General features: G+C 38.7%; 1 protein-coding gene across 3 annotated transcripts in view; it reads right to left on the reverse strand.

Moving 5' to 3' along the window:
- Positions 1 to 68: 68 nt before the first annotated feature.
- The window catches only part of LOC102226120 (nuclear receptor coactivator 2-like), a 52,805-nt gene continuing 29,584 nt past the window's right edge, over positions 69 to 23,289 (reverse strand). For 2 of the 3 annotated variants that reach the window (XM_023335169.1, XM_023335168.1), the window contains 19 exons: positions 20,401 to 20,504; positions 18,016 to 18,193; positions 17,555 to 17,743; positions 16,310 to 16,411; positions 15,797 to 15,937; positions 15,517 to 15,664; positions 14,091 to 15,327; positions 11,293 to 11,512; positions 10,976 to 11,176; positions 10,670 to 10,849; positions 10,475 to 10,583; positions 10,231 to 10,393; positions 9,133 to 9,453; positions 7,203 to 7,280; positions 5,841 to 6,285; positions 4,632 to 4,869; positions 4,406 to 4,550; positions 4,125 to 4,199; positions 69 to 3,711 (listed from right to left, as the gene is read on the reverse strand). In XM_023335169.1, the coding sequence (XP_023190937.1) occupies positions 3,700 to 3,711; positions 4,125 to 4,199; positions 4,406 to 4,550; positions 4,632 to 4,869; positions 5,841 to 6,285; positions 7,203 to 7,280; positions 9,133 to 9,453; positions 10,231 to 10,393; positions 10,475 to 10,583; positions 10,670 to 10,849; positions 10,976 to 11,176; positions 11,293 to 11,512; positions 14,091 to 15,327; positions 15,517 to 15,664; positions 15,797 to 15,937; positions 16,310 to 16,411; positions 17,555 to 17,743; positions 18,016 to 18,193; positions 20,401 to 20,504 (4,286 nt within the window). In that variant the 3' untranslated portion in view covers positions 69 to 3,699. The remainder of the gene's footprint in view (positions 3,712 to 4,124; positions 4,200 to 4,405; positions 4,551 to 4,631; positions 4,870 to 5,840; positions 6,286 to 7,202; positions 7,281 to 9,132; positions 9,454 to 10,230; positions 10,394 to 10,474; positions 10,584 to 10,669; positions 10,850 to 10,975; positions 11,177 to 11,292; positions 11,513 to 14,090; positions 15,328 to 15,516; positions 15,665 to 15,796; positions 15,938 to 16,309; positions 16,412 to 17,554; positions 17,744 to 18,015; positions 18,194 to 20,400; positions 20,505 to 23,289) is intronic. The other variant, XM_023335170.1, reaches the window with a different exon arrangement.

Below are 23,289 nucleotides of genomic sequence, written 5' to 3' on the forward strand. Positions count from 1 at the left end.
TATTATTTTTGTATTATTTTTATTTTTTTACAGCAGGAAACAGAGATTTGAAAAAAGTCAAATTTTATATATACTCACTCTTCTCAATTTTTAAAACATCCTTTAAGGTTTAAAGTTTTAGTTTTGAAAAAATACATTAAATCTGTTGGTATAAGTAGAAAAACCTTGATGTTATGGAGTCTAAAATCAAGTCAAGTATATTTAAGTAGACTCAGCAGATAACCCATTGAATATCTGACTATAATGTTATCATAATTCATGGCCCACTGTAGTTTAATTAGCTTAAATAGCCATATCAAGGAGGGAAAAAAATAATAAAGTAAATTATCCTTTAAAACCAAAATCTTGTACTAATCAGGGAGTATTTCAGTACATGCAAACAATGTGATGAGAAACAGCTGGATTTGCTAGCATAACAGATCTTAAGAGGTTTATCACAGCTTGTAAAGTCTCATTTTTTGTGAGAAAACCTAATATTCCTGCTTATAAACTGCATAAAGTGGAGCATCACCAAGTCAGCAGAGTTTGACACACCAGATACTCTTTAAAACCAAACAACTACACACCAAACAAAACAAAGAAAATCAAAAAGCTAAGGCATTACTCTATGCATATTTACATAAAATACAGTTGTATGCAATTGATAAAAATATACAAAATTATCCAGTATGTATTCTTGTCTCAGTTTAAATCAAGACAAACAGTTTACCTTCATATAAGACATCTGGAAAAAAATGTACACGGATGTTCATCTTCACCGTAATCTCACTGAGTGTTTCAGAGATTCAGAACATTTCTATGGCCTACATTTAATCTCTGAGGTTTTTTATGTTATAATATGAGGCTAAAGAACAAAGTAATAATAATTGTTGTACCAACAGGGAGACACAACTAAATTCCAACTTTCTTTACAGTGTTCCAGTTTTCATTTCCCAGTTTTCCTCATGCTACAGAATGTTAAGCAGGGAATTCAAGAAAAACATGTTGAATTTAAACAATTTCATTCACAATTAAAAGCTTATTATGAAAAAGCACCTATTGAATAGCACCGAAACTAGCTGAGCTATTCACGAAACGTTCCTGACTTTCAGTTTGAATTGTAGAGGCTCTTAGTCAAATAGTTTGAGGGAAAAGTAAAATAAGTAAGTAAAACTTAAGTAAATTCTGAATCTTTAATGATTTATTTTCATTAAACAAGTATCTAAAGTAAGTATAAACAAAAAGTTAAAAAGATAAAATACAAAAACGTGTAAATCTGCTTTTAGAGTTAGATTATTCTAAACTAGAAAAGTCACACTACAAAGGAGTTTTGTTGTTTATTATGGGTAAAGGAGATCTAATTGCAAGTACAATTAAATTAAAGAAAAAATATAATATAGTTTTACTGCTACATGCTAGTAATTAGCTTGCTAACATTGTTGTCATGCCCTCCAGTGGCAGTTGAACACTAAAGATTTAAGATTCAATTTAAAATTAAAAGTTTGAAAGGATAAACAAAAAAAAAGGTGTCACATCATCTACATTGGCATATTTAAAATAGCATATTATGCAGCAAATTTAACTGATTATGTGGAACATCGAGTTCCATCAGATCTTTGAAGGATGAATGTTACTTTTGGTTTGAATAGTGTGGGATTTACAGTGTTCAGCTGCAGAAATGTTACTTTTATCACAGTCTGTGTGTGATTTTTCTGTATTTAGGGATAATCTGGGAATAAAAGTTTTCAGACAGTTATACACTGAATTTCTGACAAACTATATATGGCAATCAGTTTCACTTTCAGCTTCAAACATGCAACATCGGGAAGCTAATGAATCTTCATCAGCACAGACAAAGCATTTGCATAGTATTACATGAGATAAGTAATGTTGTCAATGATTTGTTCCATTATTTGAGTAGCAATGACAATCCTGGTAGTGATGTGTATGTATGAAATAGAAGCAATGTGAGAGCTAATAATGCAGAGTTTTGACATGTAAAAAAAACATCAGTATTCAAGAATATCTATGTGAAAACTGTTAAATGCATAGAAAAGCAATGATGGAGCATTATTTATCTAAAGCAGTGTTCCTTAGCTGCTACTCTCTTCCACATGGAGGATACACTGTACTGGGGCACAAAACAAAAATAACTACAACATGTAAAAGCTATTCCTCACTGAGGGATTGGACACAAATTTTTAAAAAAGTGTGGAGTTTTGTTGGTTGCACATGCATTTAAGTCACAATGACAGAAAAATAATTACTATACGTGGGCAAATTTGGTCAAAATGCAACAACAGCAAGTTGTGACATTGTTCACCGCTACATGCTAACAATTAGCATATTAACAGTGCTATTTAGCTAAAGACTAGCACTCCCCATTACAGAACAACTGAGGCTTTTGTCTTTTGTTTGTTTGGAGCTTCATAATAATACATCCACCAGGAAGTTTGTTTGAATAAAAAGAGACAATGTGCTTAATTTAACCTATGGCATATTTCTACTCTCTATCGATCATTTATGAAAATCCAAACTTCTGCTTCATGATACCACTTAAGGAAAAGGGGTGATAAAGATCTATGTACACTATTTATACACATTCACCTTTATTTGAAAAGTCATTAAATAGGGGATACATGTCCTATGTACTACAGCAGTTCAAATATATATTACTTTTAAAATTAACATCAATGAGTACCATTTCAAAAGACCTTAAAGATATAATTGATTTTCTTCCATACAAATAATCTAAAACATTTTTAAAACTATAAATAACTGTAAAATCTTTCATATAGTTTTCCTTTCACGTTCAGTCGGGCTCTAAAATAGAACCAGGAGTTAAAAAAAAAAATCTAAAGATTCATTTCATACATCTCTGCAGTGTGAAATTGTGACAGTTTGAGTTTCACATACATACACACACACTAACACACACATAGTAGTCAAGCAGAAACATTTCACCTCAGAGACTGAAGGATCAAACCTGGGAAAACTGTACCACCTCCTTACAGCAAACACCCACTGTAAGCAGCTCGTCTATAGAGGCATACACCCTGTGTGTCATTAAACTGACTACCTAAAAGCTTTTGTAGACACAGTTTATGTGCTGGTTTTACAGCAGCAATTCATGGAGTCAAAATATTCAGCAAGAAAATGTACATATATTTTTTTAAAAGATGCCACAAACCACATTCTGGAGACAAAAAGCTCCTTTTTGGGCTAATTCATCCCCAAAAGGCCATTGGATGTTTTTGTTTATTGGTTGAATAAGTGCCACCTAACTTTCTTCATCATAAAGTTAGGTGATATCTGTTCAGTTGCGTGTTCAGTTCAGTAAATTACAATGGAGTCCCTTCATACTGTTGCAGAAAAAATGGAAGCTAAATGGAATATTTAAACCCAGAGATAATGACTAAAATGTGTTCCTGAACACAGAATCAGAAATATATTCTGTTGTAATTACTGTCCTACAGTTGTGTTTGCTGCCAGAGTGGTTCAGGTGACAGTTTTCATGGTATTTCAAACTGTGTTTGATTTAATGAAAAACTGGAACTTGACCAGTCTGAGTGAAGTTCAGAAGTTTTTACATTTTGTGTTTTGTCCTCTGAGATGAATGTAAGTATTTCCTTTAAAATCTTCACACTTCTCTGTGAGTTCAGTGAGTGTCTGTTTTAGCTGGGGCCCGTGTGTCATACCGTGTCCCAACTGAGGCCGTGGTCAGCAAAAATTCTACAAAAAACACAGAATCACACAGTGGAGAAAGATTAGTTACTGAATAATTAGAAATGCTATACAGTAATGCATTTTTAAAATATTTATTTAACTTTTTTTAATAGCATATTGCTAAGTAAAGGGAAAGTTTTACTTCCTAAGCACAAAGATTACAAAGTACAATGTTCTTATTACAAGATGACAATTTGTGCCAAAAAATATTGTAGCAATATTTGAATGTCCCTCAAATATTGCTTCAATAAATTTCCACTACAGCTCTAACATTGCAGGAGTTTCATTTGTTTTTTTTATTTTGGAAATAATAAAAGGGAAACTTTGAGGGACACTTCTGTAAAAGACCTCTTTTGTTTAGTACTATGTCTGTGTGTATTTTTTTTAGATTAAGAAAAGAATTGGAAAATAATACTCACAGAATTGACATTGCTCTCTTGGGTCAACATATCGATTCCTCCAAACTGTTCCAGCATCAGGCTGCTGTCGCCCACCTGCACCAACAGTGACACAAACAAGCCAAGTTATATCTCCTCAGTTACTTATATGTAAAAAAAACAACACAGGGTTCATACACAAGTCAAAAATCAACACTTTTCCAGATTCAAATCCCCAGAGTTTTCATGGCTGGATAGATTTCATGCCCAACAAACTGCTGAAATATCGAAGCTTTTTAAATGTGAAACAGTGATTTTGTCACCTGTTCGTTCATGGAACCCATCTGTCCCGCCACTGAATTCATGTTGCTGCTGCTGGCCATGGTGACTCCCAGGTTCATGTTGCTGCTGCTGTACATTCCACTGGATTGTGTCGAGTACTGAGACTGGGACTGCTGGGGGTACACACTGAGAGGAGCACAGAAAAGTGACGCAGAGCTTTAAGACAGCTTGACTGTGATGTCGTTGACCCGGAGAAGCTGCTGCTACCTGTTGCTGGTGGGAATGTTTGCAGGCTGCGACCACCCGTTTAGGTCGGCACTCGTCTGATAGCTTGGCGGTCCGCCCTGGTTCGGAGCCTGGGGTTGGGTTTGCGTTTGGCCCTGGTTCTGCTGCAGCATGGGGCTCTGACCCTGCCCCATCCTGGGGGACAGCAGGGGGCTCTGTGGCGTGCCAGCCCCACATGGAAAGCATGACGCTGGGTCCTGGTGTTGCTGCTGACTCATTCCTACAAAAGCAGAAAACATAAGATGCAGGTGAGCTCAAGTTCAACATTAAAGCAACATATAAAAATACATTATTAGTTCATGATTTATAGAAATTAAATAAATTGGAATATCTGACCAAAATACACAAAAGACTGTGACTGATTTAAATTGCTAGCATCCAAAGAGCAGATATATAACAAAGTATTTATATAAAATGCTTTACATCATAAAAACTCCATACAGTCATCAATTATGAAAGAAGCAATAAACATTACACGTTGTCAAATATCATCAAAATCATGAAGCAAATGCACAACATATATGTTGATCAATGTTTCAATCTAATCAGGTGGGTTTTCAGTTCATATTTAAAAGTACTCAGTGTTTCGGCTGTTTTGCAGTTTTCTGGAAGTTTGTTCCAGATTTGTTGTCCGTAGAAGCTGAAAGCTGCTTCTCCATGTTTGGTTCTGGGGATGCAGAGCGGACCAGAACCAGAAGACCTGAGTGGTCTTGAAGGTTGCTATGACAACAACACATCTTTAATGTATTGTGATGCTAAGCCTTTCAGAGATTTATAAACTACCAGCAATGTTTTAAAAGTCTATTCTCTGAGCTCCAGGGAGCTCCAGAAGGACTTTAGGACTTCTGTGAGGTGCTCTATCTTCCACGTTTTAGTCAGAACGCCAGCAGCAGCGTTCTGGATCAGCTGCAGCTGGAGGATGATTTTTTTTTTTTTTTAGGCAGACCTGTAAGGACACTTGAAGTAATCAATGTGACTAAAGATAATTAATTTTCTATGCCTGGAAATGTTCTTCCGGTGATAAAACACTGGTTTTACATGACTTTGAAGGTTAAGGTCAGAGTTTGTCGCTATACCCAGATTTCAGCCTGATCTCTAGTTTCTAGCTGTAGTAACTGAAGCTGTTTGACTCTAGATCACCACCACCAACTGAAACAACATCCTCCATAAAGCACATCATTAATCCAATACCTGAATTGCTGAACTGGAAGGCACTGTGCTGTGATGGTGGGCTCATTGCACCGCTGTATTGCCCGCCTACATTTCCCATCATGCCCTGGCTTGCCAGGAGATGACTCGGGGAGAGAGGGGAGGAGAAGGGGCTGGAGGAGCCGGGATGAGAAGGAGGAGGAGGAGGAGATGACAGTCCTGTACCGTAACCGGAGGCCGGGTAGGGGAACCGCTGCATGCTGCCCTGTGGCACCCGGGTGTTGGCACCCCCCATGGGCATCGGCGAGGGAGCAGCACCCCCGCTGGGCATGTTGGGCGGCAGGTTGATGCCCTGAGTCCGCATCATCATGGCACGCTGCTGATGCACGTGGTGCTGCTGCTGCTGCTGCTGCTGTTGCCGCTGACGCAAGTGGTTGCTGAGGTACTCGCGCTGACGCTGCGCCAGCATGTGGGCGTTGACAGGTCCCTGATGGAGCAAACACAGCCGGGTCATTTCTGGCAGTACCATGAAACAGGAAGAGGACATAGTCTGCTAGGAAACACTGCACAGGAAGTTCACTGCAAAAACATTAAATCTTACCAAGTATTTTTGGTCTAGTGCAAATATCTCAGTACACTTGAAAGAAAACAACCCTAACTTACAAGTAACCTTTCAACCAGATATAGGAACTAGATTTTAATCAGCAATTCTTTTATTTTGATGGAAATATACGAGTTCCACTGGCAGATTATTTTACTTGTAACACTGAAAAAAATATTGTTATAAATGAAATAATCTGCCAGTGGAACTAATACTTTTTCATAATCAATAAGTAATTATAGATTTAAAACAAACTCCTATTTCTTCAGGAAAGTTACTAGTAAGTTAGTTTTGTCTTATTTCTGAGTGTACTGAGATATTTGCAGTGTTTACATTGTACAAGGCTGCACCATCAAAACACACTGACTTTTTTACATTTTGTCACCATAAAAAATGTACAAGTTATGTGAAAAAGCAACAAAAAGCAGTGCATTACTATTAAAAAGTTTGGCTGATGGCTGGCATTCTTTTTACAAATAAAAATCTGAAAAGTTTGGTTTGTATTTCTATTCAGCCCAATCAATGTTTTATAAAACATGTGATAACAATTGTTGGAGGAAAGGAGTAATTGGGAAGATCAATTTTTAAGTCTCGTCACAAATTATTTGTTGGATTTAGGTTTAGATTTTGACTGGAAAACTCTAACAAATGCATATTCCTCGATCTAAACCATTTCACTGGACCATTAATGTCCATGGCTGTACCACGACAAAATGTGGAAATGTTTAAGATGTAAGAAATAAAAAGAAAATAGAAATCACAGGGGACCAGATGGTTAAGGTTTATGTATGCAAGCAGCTGACCTGGGTCGACACATTAGATCTTAGAGGTAGATTCATATTTCCAACTCCCCCCATCTGGTTCATCACTGGCTGACGGTTCTACAGAAAACACAAAACCCAAAGCTTTAACAGAACCAAGACTTCATCAGACTCCTCTGTGTGAAGAGCAGAAACGTTCTACCATAGCTAGTAAAGTTTAACAGAAATCACAGTCATAGACCTCAAATGATGAAAAAATTAACCCCATCAACTGTTGATAACATAAATTTTTCTGTACGTTAAAATCATACAGGAAGATTTTTCCACTTGACCAAAAGCTAACAGGGATTTTTTGTTTTGGCTAGAAACAAGTTGTCAAAATTCTGCTTATGATTATCATCTTGCAATTTGGGTAACAATTATTTCAGTCACAATGATCAATAAATCAATTTAATATGCTCCAAATGTATCTATATTTTTTTGTCTATTAAAATAGTAATAAAAAAGTAAATGACTCTGTCTTTTGTCATAATCATACCAAGAGTGACGGTACGTGTTTTTCTTCAACTTTCCACCAGGTGGCAGCTTGTACCAATATCACATATGAACCTGAGTTAAACAGTAGTGAAGAGTCTTTCGTCAAAGACTCGGTTCGCGAGTTATACAGTAATAAAAAGGCCAGATTGTGAATAATAAGTATGTATGGAGTTTGTTTATTGCAAAGTGTTTCAGGGACACTGTGCTGATTAAACAGGAAAGGTGAAACGTTTTTTGTTTGTTTGTTTGTTTTGTTTTTTTGCTGCAGTTTAAACCCAGCGAACCCCAACGACCTGCCTGTTTGCTTCAGTCAATCTTCTTTACTTAGAAAAATGGCTGCAGTTTCAGAATGAAGTTGAACATTCTGCAATGACATGGTTTCAGATTAAATGGCAGCGAAGATAAGCACTGGATTAAAAAGAGAAAACAATTCAGACTGGATATTTAAAACGGTATTTGGAGTATAGAAGCAATAAATTAAATGACTAATAACTGCAGTAAAACATATAAATCTTCCCTTTTGAAATACTGAAAACAAAAATAAGAACAAAATGCCTTTTTTAAAAAAATTACATTTAACTCTGATTCCAATTACACTCCAGCATGTTATGTGGCTCAGATTAATCATATTACACCACCACTGACCAGATCATTTTGTATCACGTTTACTTCTTGACCTTTCAGATTTGCTCATTTAGCCACCAGTTAACATCGTGTGTGATGCGTTCCAGAGTGTGATTACATTTTTTTTGTAATAATCAATCAAAATTAGTAAAGTCCCAGCAATAGTTTCTGCATATTAAGTTATGCGCCTTTGTATACCAGACTGTATTCAGCATGGAACCACAAAGTGAGATCCAGAGTAACAGTGTTCAGCACTGGTTTTCCTGATTGTACCAAATATCGGGCCACTTTACAGTGGTTACAATAATTTAAATTAATTACATCTAAAACGTAATTAAAATGTTAACATATAAATAGCACCCCCATCCACTATTTTGTTTTACATGTTTTCAATGTTTGTCTTTACTTGCATATTGTAGAAAACATATTTATTTTATTTCACATGTCTGCTGCATTCAATTTTAATCTAAAATAACAGTAGTATTAATATTCAGCAGTTCCCTTTAGGATGCTTAAGATGACCTCATAGTTAAACATTAAAAACTACAATGTTTTCCTGCCATGTGGACATTTTTAAAATTAGTCAAATCCATAAATTACAAATTTTACTTAATTTAAAGCTAAAATATAAAAAAATTGCTTTTACACATATAATTTAAAAACAAATGTTTTAAATGCCAAAGCAGAAATATTTTGTACTAATCAGCCCACATTAAAAAAAAAAAAATATATATATATATATATATATATATATTGGCTGCTTTTATCAGACGCTTCAAAACTAAACAGAGGCGATAAAGGCGCCGCCTACCAGCTGGGCCTGGAGTCTGTGCTGTAGCTGGAGCCTCAGGTTGTTGGGCTGCGGCGGTACCATTGGATTGGGACCACTAGGTCTCATGCCAGGGGCCCGGGGTACTGGGGAGCCCGGCATTCTCATCATGGGCGGGTAGCCTGCCGGGGCCATCCTTTGAGGCCCCATTTGGCCCCCCATGGATGGGGCAGGGTACAAGCCATCAGGGGGCATGCCGCCATAACTGGGCTGCCCTCCATACTGCTGACTGTAGAGGGGAGGTTTCAGGCTGGAGGGAGAGTCCGACGGACCCAGGTACTGGTCCTGGTCTGAAAGAGGACCCTGCAGGGGGAGATGGAGGAGTTTTTTGTTTATGTTGTACAACACCTGGAAAAAGTACCAACATAGTTTGAGCTTTTCAAAATTTTGTGGCAACAAAGACCAATTTTATTAGGACTTTACGTCACAGACAAACACAAACTGATGTGAAATTGTGAAGCAGATGAAAAAGTTTAGACAGAAATCTTTTAGACTTTATTGATCTTATTGTGCTGTTTGATAACTAAGATCAGTTGGAATGTGTGTATGTTTGAAATTAAATTATATTTTGTAAAGTGCCTCAAGATGATATTTACTGTGAATTATGAATAAAACTCAATTGAATTGAAAAATTATGCACAATTTGAATACAAATCCACAGTTATAAAAAAAATTTAATTGTTGTTAATAGTTAAAAAATTGAAACTACTGGAAAACCACCGGTCTCTCCCTGTCCACCGCTGTGCACCGCTGTGTTTTGAAAATCCAAGAAAAATGTTAAACAAAAACACTGAAATTCATGATTGTAATGATTAAAAACAAAGATTTAAAGAGCATTTGTACTGCTGTATGGAAGTATAGTATCCAAAGTTTGTTTATTTTAATGAAGAATGGTATAAATTCAAAAACATTTCATTTTATTGTTGGTTTATTCTCAATACGGGTGAAGTTTATTTGTCAAGAACAATACATAAACAATAATACATACTAAATCATGTAGCTCCAGAAATACATTCAGGATTTCTGGCTGTACCTAATAAGAAGGCGCTGTCTCTTTAAGGCAAACTGGACCAAGCTCACCTGTCCAGCCAGAGTGGGTATTCCCAGCATCTTATCTATCTCCTCCAGACCCTCATAGTCCTTCAGCACCGAACACAGCTGGTTCAGCAGAGCACCTTCATCCGTCTGTCCTTCAGAACCACAGCAACTAATCCCGTCCTCCTGACGGACGCCATACGGTGGCCTGCAAGGCAACTTCTCATCAGACTAAACTAAACCAAAACTGGTTCTTCCTTTATGCTTTAAGCTGGACTGAATGTCAAACCTGCTTTGGTTTCCATAGTGATCCATCATCATCATTCGGTCTGGCCATGGAGCCGTCTGATTGGGCGGAACCTGCTGCTGGTGGTAGGGCGGAGTTGCCATGTCTAACTCTAAAGTGGCAAACAAAGGAAAAATATCAACGTCTGCACAAACTGGATGCCAGTTTGGGAGCGTCTGATTGGTTGATTCTTCCCACCGTTGCCCATCATCTGCATGCTGACCAAAGCTCTGGAGACATTTGGACCAGTGCTTCTTGGGGGGAGTGCAGAATTCATGTTGGGTACCATTCGACCCACTCCATGGGCCATCATGGGTCCTGCACTGCCCCCTGTTGGAGCATGGGGACCCCAGGCCTGCTGCATGGAGCTTCGAAGGCCTGCAGAAAGAAAGAAGATTCATATGATATCATTTAAGTTTTCACAATTAAGAGACACATTTTCCACTTTCCCAAAGCTTTGGGGAAGACAAAGTGTTTAGAAATTTACTGACTGTTCAGTCTGACCTGTGTTGGTTACTGCTGCCTGGTTCATGCTGGTGTGGGTTCCCATCATACCTTGCTGCTGCAAGGAATATGGCCCATTGTTTCTGTGCTGAGGAGGGAAAGGCCTGGTGGGGCTGGAGCCCATACTGCTGTCCAGAGACATGCTCCTGCCTGGAGGAGCCCCCTGACCGGCCTGGCCCGGCCTGACACCATTAAAGCTCGCTGCAATGACAAAATGTTTTCATTCCTATTAAAATTTTGGTAGAAGTGATTAGATTTAATCCATCTGGTTTATTTTAAAGACCTGCACATATTGAAACATCCTGCTAAAGACGTACCTGCGGCTCCAATGGGAGGGAAGGCTCTGTGCTGGCTGGGGGAGCTGCTGCTGCTGGTGTCGTTCATCTGCAGGATGTCACTGATGATGGTCTGTTTGTCCACAGAGGAGCCAGCTGGCACAGCTGATGAAGAGGATGAAGAGGATGGAGGCTGACTGGGAAACAGCTGCTGCTGGCTGCTGTTTTGCAGGTCCTCCAGCAGGTCCTCCAGCTCAGATGCCTGGAAGCAGCCACAATTATAAGAGTAATTTATTACAGAAATTTATTTCTGACATCCTCTCATATTCAAGACATTAATTAAAATCCTGCTAAGCAAATTTTGTAATCAATCAAAATTGATTTGCACAACTAAACTGCAGAACATTGCCTTTAATCAGAAAAAATCACATTTTCACTGAGTCTTTTACAAGTATAAGTTTGGTTTTAATAAGATTTTAAACTAAAACTACTTCAGGAGGTCACCTGCAGAGCCACCACAAAAATCTTTATATTCTAAAAGACTTTCTTATTTTAAAAAAGGTATTGATGTAACAATTGGGCCTCCTGATTTTAAAATGCCTCTCCTTTAAAAAGTGTTTGATTTAAGTTCAGATTCTTTTATTACATTTAATCTAACATCATTTTATCATATTTTATTTCACTTTATTTAATTTTATTTCACTTTTAGTATAGTTTCTTTTTATTTTTTACATTTTTCTTTATTTTCTTTAATTTTATTTAAATGCATTAAAATACATTTATTTTCTAAAATGTTTTTTTTTCTTCTCCAAACTGATTTTAAGCAAAGAAGCATTAGTCAGGTATGATGACAACTTTGACAGAAACGGAAACCCCACTCAACCCTCGCCAGTAACACATCGTAACCCAACTCTTTACAAACACACACACACACACACACACACACACACACACACACACACACACACACACACACACACACACACACACACACACGCACACACACACACACACGCACACACACACACACACGCACACACACACACAGAGTGGACAGATATGGTTTCCTAGGGCTGTTTGGCTGATGAATAGAGTGGGGAGCTAAAAATAAACTTCCAGCACTAATGAGGTCATGTGTGATGTACAGTAGGACACACAGAGGTTTGGGAAGCATTACATGTGAGGACAGCAAAATACTTAAAGGTTATATTTGAAATCATTGATATAATGGTCGACAAAAGCATTGCATCTGCATCAATGCAATGAGACACAATATATCATGAGGCAATATGATGAACACGCACTGATATGTTAAGAAATTGGGGATCAAACCACCTCTAATAAACTCCTCCTCTTCCTTTTGAACTACACCTCCTATTACATTTTTAAAATGCTATATTTTACTCCATATATTATGTTTTTCTTTGGTCCAAAAACACCTAAACTGAGCAGTACTGCAATATCATCAGCAGATCATTTTAAAACATACTTTTCTTGGACAGCAGGAGGCTGTGGTGGCCAACCTGACAGTGGCCTCCAGCGACTGTCCGTGTATGAAGTGTTTATGAAATGACTGAGTGCTCTTCTTGTCAAAATTCAGCAAAGCATGGCAGTGGTTGAAGTAAATTAATGTTAACATGTGGATGTTATTAATGCTTACAGCAGTTGATACAGATCAAAGATTGATTCGTTCTAATTCTTATAAAACTTAACTGCATGTCAGCTCCCAATTTTTCTTGTTTAGAAACAATAGTTCAAGAATTTGAAATCTTTAGGAAGAATAAATGATTTTGCTTTCTGCATTTTTCTTATAATTTCAATCATTTAATTGATATTTATCTAGTTTTTAAAAACTGCATGATATTAAACTATCCAAATTAATAGTTAGGTAAGCTGATAAGTCATAATCGCAATAGATTTAATAACCACTTAACAAACCCCCTTCCTGGAAAAGCTCAAAAAGGCTTTCTTTTGTAGAGTTTGGGTATAGCTCTCTTCTTCTCTGGCTCCAACTTCCCCTTCGCCGGACGCACCACTGGTTGGGTGGTCAGACCCTTTGTTTGGAAACTGAATCTCTGCCATCTGCCTTTCACTCAGTGAACTGTCTTAATGTTTGCCAATCCACATGCTCTTTCCAAACAAGAAAAAAAAGGGCAAACTCAATGAACTTTGCTTTACATGAAATCATCCATTTTCTGACTCTCTATGTGAATTTACTCCTGACTCCTGTCAGCTGCAAGTAAGACATTTATCAGTCAGAATCACTTTAAACAATCTAACTTTTAAAGACAAGGCAGGGCTGTTGATCTGGGCTGGCGTTTGAAACCTGGTCTCTTTAATATTCTAGAGCGGCCAAATGAGCAGCCATCTAGTTTGAAGATGCTAAACCAATCAAAGTCCAAGTCTCAACTTAATAGGAATGGCCTCTTTGTCAACAGATTTCAATAAACTACAAAGGTATGTTAATTGGAGTAAAACCATTTCTTATTGTACCAATGGGAAAGACTGATGAGGGGTTAACCATAACCATAACCCTACCACTGAAAAGATGGTTGAACTGACGCAAGGTGTTTGCTAAGTTTGTCACATGTTGTTTCTACATCTTTTTTTTCTTGTTTCAGTAAAATAAAATGACTGTGTAATAATTTATGTAGATTTCTCACTTTAATACCTGATTATTGAGACATGATGAAGATGTGGTTCTTTTTCTTGTTTCTTTGCCAAGTTTCATCAAAATTATGAAAGCCATTCTTAATGAAAACTCTACCCAGATTAGTTAATAGGTAGACACCCTGTAGAATATGTTTTTTTCTCTCTACATAAACTGCTTGAATTCTTACCTGTTCAGCCAAATTAAAGCCTTCATCCTGTTTCTCCGTCTTAACGCAGGTCAGCTTGAGTCCGTCGCTTGGTTCCATTTTGATGGCTTTGTCGAGGATGCCATTATCATCCCTATCCAGAAGATAGCGAAGCAATGCATTGTCTTTCTTTCCCTGGCTCCCTGGCTCCTGTTTGGTGCAGAGTTCACTAAGAGCAGCCATGCTGTCTCCTGAGGCAGACTCTGGACCAATAGGATCTTTTCCCGTAGCCTCTGCCGTCAGCTTGGCCAGCTCCACAGGTGAGGTGCTGTTCTGCAGTAACCTGTGGAGAATTTTGTGTTTTTCCTTTAATGAGGTGGTTTGGTTGTTATGTCCGGCCCCCCCACACATCTGGTCCTTACAGTTCTGGTCATCTCCTATGGGACCTGGTGGTGAGGAAGGATCAGAGGGTTCTAATTTAGTGGTGAGGAGCTGCAGCAGCTTGGTGTGGCCTTTGGTGGTCAGATGGTGGTTTGCAGCATCGGCAAGATCGCCAAGGTTTCCGTTTACTCCCAGGGTGTCAGGATCAACATCTTTCCCATCTGCCTGTGTACCGTCATGGGTGTGGGACGACAAAAACTCTTCCTGCTCTTCAAAAGTTCCAAACAAGTCAGTCTCTAAGCTGAGACTGCTCTTGCTAATTTGGCTACCAGGTTTGTTGCTGTGAAGATTACTCTGAAGAGCGGCTGGTTTTCTGTCAGGTGACTCTGGATGCTGTCCATCAGAGAGCCCTGGGGAAATCCTGGCGCCCTGGCTGAGAGCCTGCAGCGCACTGAGGGAGTTAAAACTTTGGTTGTTTCCTGTGGTGCTGCACACGGATGGAGGTGAGTGCAAACCAGCTGCAGGAGAGAAAGATCCAGGTGGATGTTGGAGAAGATGAGGGCTACTGCAGTTGCTGCTATTTGCGGCAGCGCTGGGACTCTGCCGATGACGAGGAGACAACATGGCACTCTGGACCCCTGAGCTGACGCTTGGACTTCCTTGGCCAGAAGGGCTGCCCAGTTTCAGAGTGTGGCTGTTTCCCTGAGGCGTGATGGCCCTTCCTGGAACAGACCCAAAACCACGTCCAGGGGTGGTGGAGGCTCCAGTGGAGTGATGGCTGTTGCTGGTGACACTGGCATCAGGTGAGGGGAAGGACCCACTCATACTCGTTGGGGTCATTGACTTGCCTGAGTCCTGACCACTGGGAATGTCTGTAGCCATGCCTCCCAGGTTTTCCCTGAAAAAAAGTTGAGAACTGGTTTGTACCATTTGAGTTCAAAGGAACTTTTTTCTATTGACTTTTTAATGTCCACAGTATTCCCAGATATGATTTTCAGTGGGTGTTTGATACAGGACTGCAGTGGCTGACGGTTTTACTACCAGGTTTGTCTGTGAAAGGAGAGTAAAAGTCAGGAAACGGGGTTACCTCTGCAGGATGTGCATCGACATGTAGAGCTGCGGTTCATTGGTGCCTGGAGAACGGACCAGTTTGCTCTTTGTGTGAGCAGAAACTATGGTGCCGTCTGCCAGGGAGAATCTGTACAATGGGCTGAGGGCATGGCCATTCTTCAATACTGCATACAGACAGAGAAAAAAACAGAGTGTCAATTAAAGAAACCTGCTGTGATATTTGACCTTTTTGGATCTTTCAGATCCAAAAACTCACAAAATGTAATGTATATTTTGTGAGGAGACATTATGCCAACCTTCTTGCTGGTGTTTCTTGGCAAAGGAAATCTCCCCGTCACTCTGCAGGTGGAACTTCTGGATGCAGCGCCGGACCAGGTCTTCCCAGCCCGGTTTCATAGATGCCCGAAGCACACTGGTGTCCAGAGAGGTGATCTTACCTGAACAGATTAACAAAGCAAATTGGCATCTAGAATTTTAAAGCCAAGAAAACAAGCCTTTAGCCTAACCCATCAAAGACTACAGTAGTCTTTAAAGCAAAGCATAAAATGCCTCTCAGGCTCCAAACAGGTCTAATCCAGTTCTATGAAACTTTCTTAAAAAAAGGACCTTGAATACCTCAGACAAAATAGCTACAGATAGATAGATACACAAATTACATTTGTTTTCATAACCTTGGTTGTGAACACGGGGCATGTTGGTTTTGAGTGCCAAATATCAATATGTAGACTAATATTACGTTATGGAAATTGACTCGCACGGTGCAAAACTTTGCAGTATTTTTACAGCCCAGTGTGTCAGCCAGGTCGTACCTTGAAGGTCCTGTCGTGTTGTGAAGCTCTCATACGCCGGCATCACAGGCCTCTCTTTGACAGGAACCCTTCTTGCCACACAGATGAGACACGACTGGAAATCTACATTTTTGAGGAACAAATGTCAGTAATTCCATATCTGTATATGGCAAAGGCCCTATCACAACACTGCAACACTGTTTGTCTCTGTTGGATAGAATTATTTTACCTCTGAGCCCTTTATAATTTTAGTATTTTCACAAATTAGAATACAACGCAAGCTATCTGTCTATAGCTCTACATTATTTGCATTAACAAAAATTAAAAACACCTCTGACCTAACAACCAACAGCCATCATTAACTTCCACCTCAGTGTTAGTGTATCTACAATCCTCTAAACAAATCTTGACTCAACATTAATTTTTTACATTTTGCTCCTGAAGGTTTCTAGTCATCTTTTTAAGTGGGTTGGTCAATAGTTTTCCAATTATTCTCAGAATGCTAATTGCCATTAGTGTGAGTTTTCAGAAGAAATTACATTTTATTACATGTCAAGATTCTTCTGCAGGTCATTCAGGCTATGAGAGAGATGCATGATCCTAAATAGGGAATTCATGTTCAAAAACCTTCCACTTGGTCTGAATTAACACAAGATTCATTACTGACAAATAAATCACAGTCTATCTGGTCCTACTAGCAAGTCCACCAACAGAGTGATGCAACTTCAAGTCAGCCTGCAACCCTCTGTCTGTCCACCAGATATCCTCATCGTGTCAGGGGAGAGATTGGCAAAATATCTGGCTGTCAGACGTCTAAAATTAGAGTGGCAGACACATTCTTCTCCCCCGTGTTCATGTGTGTGTGATTGGATTAGATGGGAAGCTGACAAAGTGCCACACACTAATTAGTCTCTCCCAGTGGATGGGAGGGGAGGCAGAGAGAAGTGGTGACGGAAGGAGGACAGGACACAGGAGACTGGGAGGGCAGCACTGGGAAGAGTGATGGGAAAGTGACAGAAAGTCAAGGCTCAGATGAAGAGATGAAGAAAAGCAGCAGAAAAATGATTTCTTGAGCAGTGGAAAAGGCAAATAAAAGAAAATTCACAACCATAATAAGATGGTTTTCGAAAGGCAGACCAAATCCAGGTAAAAAAGAAAAACCGAAGCAATGACGGCTAATTAGCAGGACAAACAAGAATGAGAAGAAAAAACATTTAAAGAACAAAGTAGACAAAATTAGAGATAGGGTTAAAAAAAACAGTATACCTTCCCCCTCTTCCTTGATAGACTTTGGTTCAGAGACGGCAAAACACTGCATGGTCTCGTATTTCTGCTGCGCTGCGTCCTGCTGATCGACGGCTTGGCGAGCTTCGCCATCGGCGTGAGGGTTGACCAACATACGACAGTTAAAGGTGTGACTGTTCCTGTTGGAGGAGTCGGTGCTGCGATGATTGACTGCATGACAAAGATACAAAAAAAAGGGAAATGTAAGAAACAGTTATTTATAAAGTTTGTCATGAATCTACCCTCCAATACAACACAATTGATACGTTTAAAGAAATCAGAAACACTAAAATGACACTAAAACATACTACTTTAGGAGAATTTAGAGATATTTATAAAATATGTTCGCAAAATAAAAGTTAACTTACACATTTAAAAAACTTTTGATAACTCCAAAATGAAGTAAATACATTCTATTGTGGCAAATGTACCAATTTTCTCACCCAGACTCTTAGGCAAAAGGTTCTTGATGAACTCTGCGTGGTCTCCAACATGCAGCACACTGTAGACGCTGGTGTTCATCAGCTCCTCCTGCTGGTAGCGCAAATACTGGCTGACGTTCTCCGACACAAACACGATGTTTCCCTCCATGTTCACAACAAAGAAGAAGCCGTCCAGGGCCTGAGGGGAGAAAAGATTAGCAAAAGGGACGGGGGTGATGGTAAAATATAAAAAAGGATAAATGACAAAGAAAAAGAAAAATATAGTTAAAAATGTCTGGGGAAGTATAAGAGTGGACGTAATAAGGAAATTAATTAATTGCAAATATGGTTTATTTGGTTTTATTAAGAGAAAAGAAGAAACATTGATGAGACGACAATGTAAACATACGAAAGAAGATTAGCTCAAAATATATTGTAAAACATTTATGGCTTCACAGCAATGAAACTCAACATTCTGTTGGTTATAAACAGCTTCCATCATACATTGTATTTTAAAAATAAATATGCCAGAAACATTACCCGAGTTACAGAATTTTTGTCTGTGCAGAATATTAAGTAGTGAAGGATATCCGCGTATAGAAAATGGATGGATGAATATATATCTATCATAACATTGTGAAAATGAATAAGTTCAATGGAGGAAACACCTTTGTTGCATTTTATTTTGTTTTACATAACTCAATCTCTGCAAACATTTTTGTTTTTGCACTGCTGCTGAACAACATACATTTGAAATGTTGACTGCATGTTAATGTTTATCTTCCAGACCCCAAGCAGACACCTTTGCCAAAGTTGGTGCTTCTGAATACTATATATAGCTAGTCTGTGTGTATGGGGTCAGACTCCGCCCCTTCTTTTCTAATCTGGCTTTTCCCAAAGGTATTTATACCTCGCCAGGTCCCATGGTAAACGTCATCTCTCACTCGTGCACAGACACACATAGGCTCCACTGTCAGTCAGCGGAGCTCTTATCTCCATTAGTCACGTGTAGAGAACGCTAGATCCAGTCAGAAAGGTGTTCTCAGGCTGAACGTCTCTCTCAGGATGGAATTTGTGCTGCTTGTTCAGGAGTATGGCTACACTTTGATGCATTCAGAGTGAATTAGATTTATGGAGAACTACTGCTCAGAATATATAGAGTAACTTTACATTTAGATGTCAAAGTAATAACTGAACAACTGGATTACATTTCCAAATAGTATATTAATTTCCTGAGCTACATGACATTCAAAAGACACAGTAAGAGCCCCATTTAAATATGAGACTTTACATATTGTGCATATATCTGTTTTTTTTCTGTACTTACATTTTGTTTTTGTTAAATACATAATGACATGATGCAATCTGTGCTGTGTCTTTTTGCACAGCTAATGTAAACCTTAGGTTAGGAAACATGACTTAGAGACATGCAGCTGATCTAATAATTATTATGAAATCTAAGTAAGTTACTAGACTATTTCAAGAATGGCAGCACTCACATCTACAGCAGCTTGTCTTTTTCAAGGAAAATTAAGTCGGTTTTTGCCTCTACACTCTAATAAAGAGTGTAGAGTCTTTATTATTTTTAATAAAGATAAGCATGGCCTTCAGGGATGTATGTAGGGCAGAGACAATGAGTGACATGCCTATCTCCTGAAGGGCGGCCCGACAGGCTGAACTGGCCCAATGAATGCAATAATGCAGTGTCTTCGAGATAAAGGCTGGCAGCCGAGACTAGTTCAGAGTTGACTGAAACATTACACTATTGCTTTTCTCTGCCCACAAAAAACATTTGCACCAGCAATAGGGAGACTGCTGTATTTTTGTTTACTAGCGTTCACATAGCAACATGTCTGGCACTAGAGCTTCCTATTACCTCATTTTCAATCAAGATGGCAGTGCAGCATGTCTACTGTGAAATATGTTAATCCTGTGGTGAGTAACTGATTTAAAACTTGATCTGGTAATGGCAGCGGAGGAGCCAGCCATTGGTTACCATGGAGACTGATCGCAGCTTGCTGCACAGGCATTACTGCTGATCAAGGAGTCACACCAGGTTCTTACACAAATCTTCCAGGAAGTATCATCACTTTCAAGAAAGAATGAGAATTTTTTTATTTTATTTTCTAACACCAGAAAAAAGACTTGAAAAATTGCAGGTTACACTAAAGCAATTTTTAAAGTTATACCTGTTTTGATTTTTTTTATTATTTACCCTAACAATAAGATAAAAGTTTTTCTTAAAGGTCTGCAGGATTGAAAACTCGTTGGTGTAACGTGCTTTTTCCAGCATGAGAATCTTCCACATTAGATTGCACTCACCTTCAAGGTAGAACACATTCACAAAATATTGAGAGATGAGTTTAAAAAAAAAAAAAAAAAAAAAACAATGACAGTTAGACCTACCTCCAGCATCATTGGCCCAAGAGTGTCTTTATCAATGACGGCCTGCCCTGTGGAGGAGACATCTGCCTTCTGCACCTCCTCTGCATTAGTCACCAGGGTCTTTTCTGTGATGAGCAACATAAAAGCAGGTGGTTCAAAAGGGAATCAGGGGATTTTTGTCATGTTTTTATCTCGCATCACCTTTAAGTTAAGATAATAGAACCTGTCAGTGAAAAAAGAATGTTATAAATGCATGAATAATTGCTGCTGTGGTCAAAGGGACATGTCAAATCTGAAGACACAGATCAAAATAAATAATTTAGTATGTTAAATATCTCCTTGTAGGAAAAGCAGTTTGTTATGGTAAAGCTTTTGCCGTAGGTTGTCTGTTTAAGCAGACAATGCTGACAGTGTTGTTTTTATCTTGATGAAGCCCTCACCCACGCACCCACTTTGTGTTTTCATACACAAGACATGAAGACCTTCCACATACTACATTCCTTGGAAAGCCGTTCTCTTCTGGTAAAGTTGACATGGTCATTTTTATACTTCAACTCTAAAATAAAGAGTGGAAATCAGTGAGAGGACATGGAGATTTGAGTGGCTGGCATGTTACTCACAGCACGGCTCGTTGCACAATTTTCCTGTACATTTTTGCACCAACTTTTTCCCTTTCCTTCATGGCCGTACCACCGGACTGTTAAGCCTCCCATGGCCCCATTCGGCCACATAGCTGACATTCCTTTTGTGGGACTGGAGCTGTGGAGTCATCAGCCTTTAAAACTCTGTCACTGCAGAGTCCGGAATGGCACTACAGTGCAAGCTGGAGGGAATTCAAGTCATTGCCAAAGTTTATTTAATCGATAAAATGTGTTATTACAATTTATTTCACCTGACATGATTCTATGTTTGCGTTTCCTATTTTTTTTTTCCTCAAAAAGAACAAAAGAATCATCTCTAGTGAATAAATATACTTTAAAAACAAATCCTCTGAACTTCTCGACAGCTGACATCTTTGAGGATTGCACATAAACGACTTAACAGTTTGGTGCCGCATATCTTCCTTATTACCCAACGCACAACTCATTAGCTCAAATTAACTTCATTCAGCAGCACTTCCAGCACACGAGCCAAGGTTAAGACCTTAAAGCAGCAGTTTTCATTTACACAACTCATAAAAGCAAGGGATATTCAGCTTTCAGATGAACCGAAACCACACTGTAACCTTTACAGGTGCACTTAATGTGACCTTCCTTAAACTTTTGAATGCACATGTCGAACAGTTCAATGTTCAAGTACTTCTTGCACAACTTGCTGTTCTCCAACAAGAAGCTTAACGACAAAATACACAAGTGTTTGATTCATGAATCAACCAATACATTTTCTGGTTCAATCAGAATTGGTATTTAAAAGGCAACCATACTGTTGGCATTTTGACATCATTAGACCAAGAAGACATCTAACAACTGATACACAATACCTCACCATTGCAAGGTTTCAAAGAGGATGCTCTCAGACGGAAATGGCCGATGAGATTAGAGTGTCATCAAAAGATTGCAACAGAGACAAAGAGACACTTAAAAAGTCATAGAAACTTTTAGAAATTTCCAGTTGGATGACATTTAACTCCCAGGAAATTTGAGGGAGGCGAGAGGCACCCAGGAGTCACGTCAGGCCTGCAAGGCACCTGACCGCAGTGCAAGGTACGGATGTCAATGTCTTGCACGGATGTCAGTCGGCCTCAGTGATGTTCTATGATAAGTCGATCCATGTTGAGCAGAAACTATGGCCGCCAATGATAAGATCAAGGAGAGCACTATGCAGCAGCCACCGTTGTCACCAAATGAGCCTTTGGTGTCAATAGTTTTATAGTGTGGACAGGTCCGACTACTGAATACAGAACTGCCCTTCATTTTGAGAATGCTTTAGTGAAAAGTTGATACTACCTGAATAACGTTATTAATCCATTGTACTTACCAGCTTGTACCAAAAGCTAAAACTCCCTAACTTTTTATGAGTTGTGTCATTTGGGTAATGGTTATGAATAAACAGATTGGTCAGGAACCTTGATGATTTTGTGTCAATCTGTCCTAATAAACAAACAGGACAGAACTATCTGTCATTTCAGGTAAAAAAGTATTTACATCTAACAAACTAAATATTAGGAATTGCACCATAATATTTATGTAGTATTTGTATACTACACAAATACATGCTTTTATTCCTTTGCAATCTGAGAGTGGGGTCAACCTAAAGATTCGTGTAAAAACTAACATGAGGCTCATAAACACCTTGTCACTGGAAACTGATTTGAGCACAGGATGAACATTTTTCCAGTAGTGGCATTATTTTCTTCATTCTCTATTCCTTTTTTAAAAAAAAATTCTGCTTATCAGTTAAATGTTCCTCAACAATAGTGTGTTTTTCTGCTGTTGACCTCACAGCTGTGTGACTTGAGCATTATCCCCGTGCGCGAGTCTGTGCTTATTCAGCTGTTGTTTTCAGATGCAAACAGTGCAATGACACATGGACACCAACTGGGTGACTGCAGGCACAAAAGGAGGAGATGAGCAAGCGAGAGACGAACAGATGAAAGGAAAGATGACAGGACGCGCTTTCAAGTCCGAAGTTTCTACACTCACAACAGGCATGAATGTCATATGTGTGTAAATATAAATTTTGAGTTACTACGGATTCTTTTTAAGAAAATAAAAATTAATAGAATAACTTTAAACAAAATAATTTCCACACAGTACAGAAGAATTCAATCATTTAAATCATTTAATAACTGGTGATAAAGGCTAGGTGCAGCTAGTAGTTTCTCTGTTTCACTATAATATAATTATTTTGGCAACTGTCACTGAACTGAACAGACTTTAGAATCATGGCAAAATCCAAGTCCAGAAATGA

The sequence above is a fragment of the Xiphophorus maculatus genome, chromosome 6, assembly GCF_002775205.1.
Source record: "Xiphophorus maculatus strain JP 163 A chromosome 6, X_maculatus-5.0-male, whole genome shotgun sequence".
Classification (NCBI taxonomy): domain Eukaryota; kingdom Metazoa; phylum Chordata; class Actinopteri; order Cyprinodontiformes; family Poeciliidae; genus Xiphophorus; species Xiphophorus maculatus.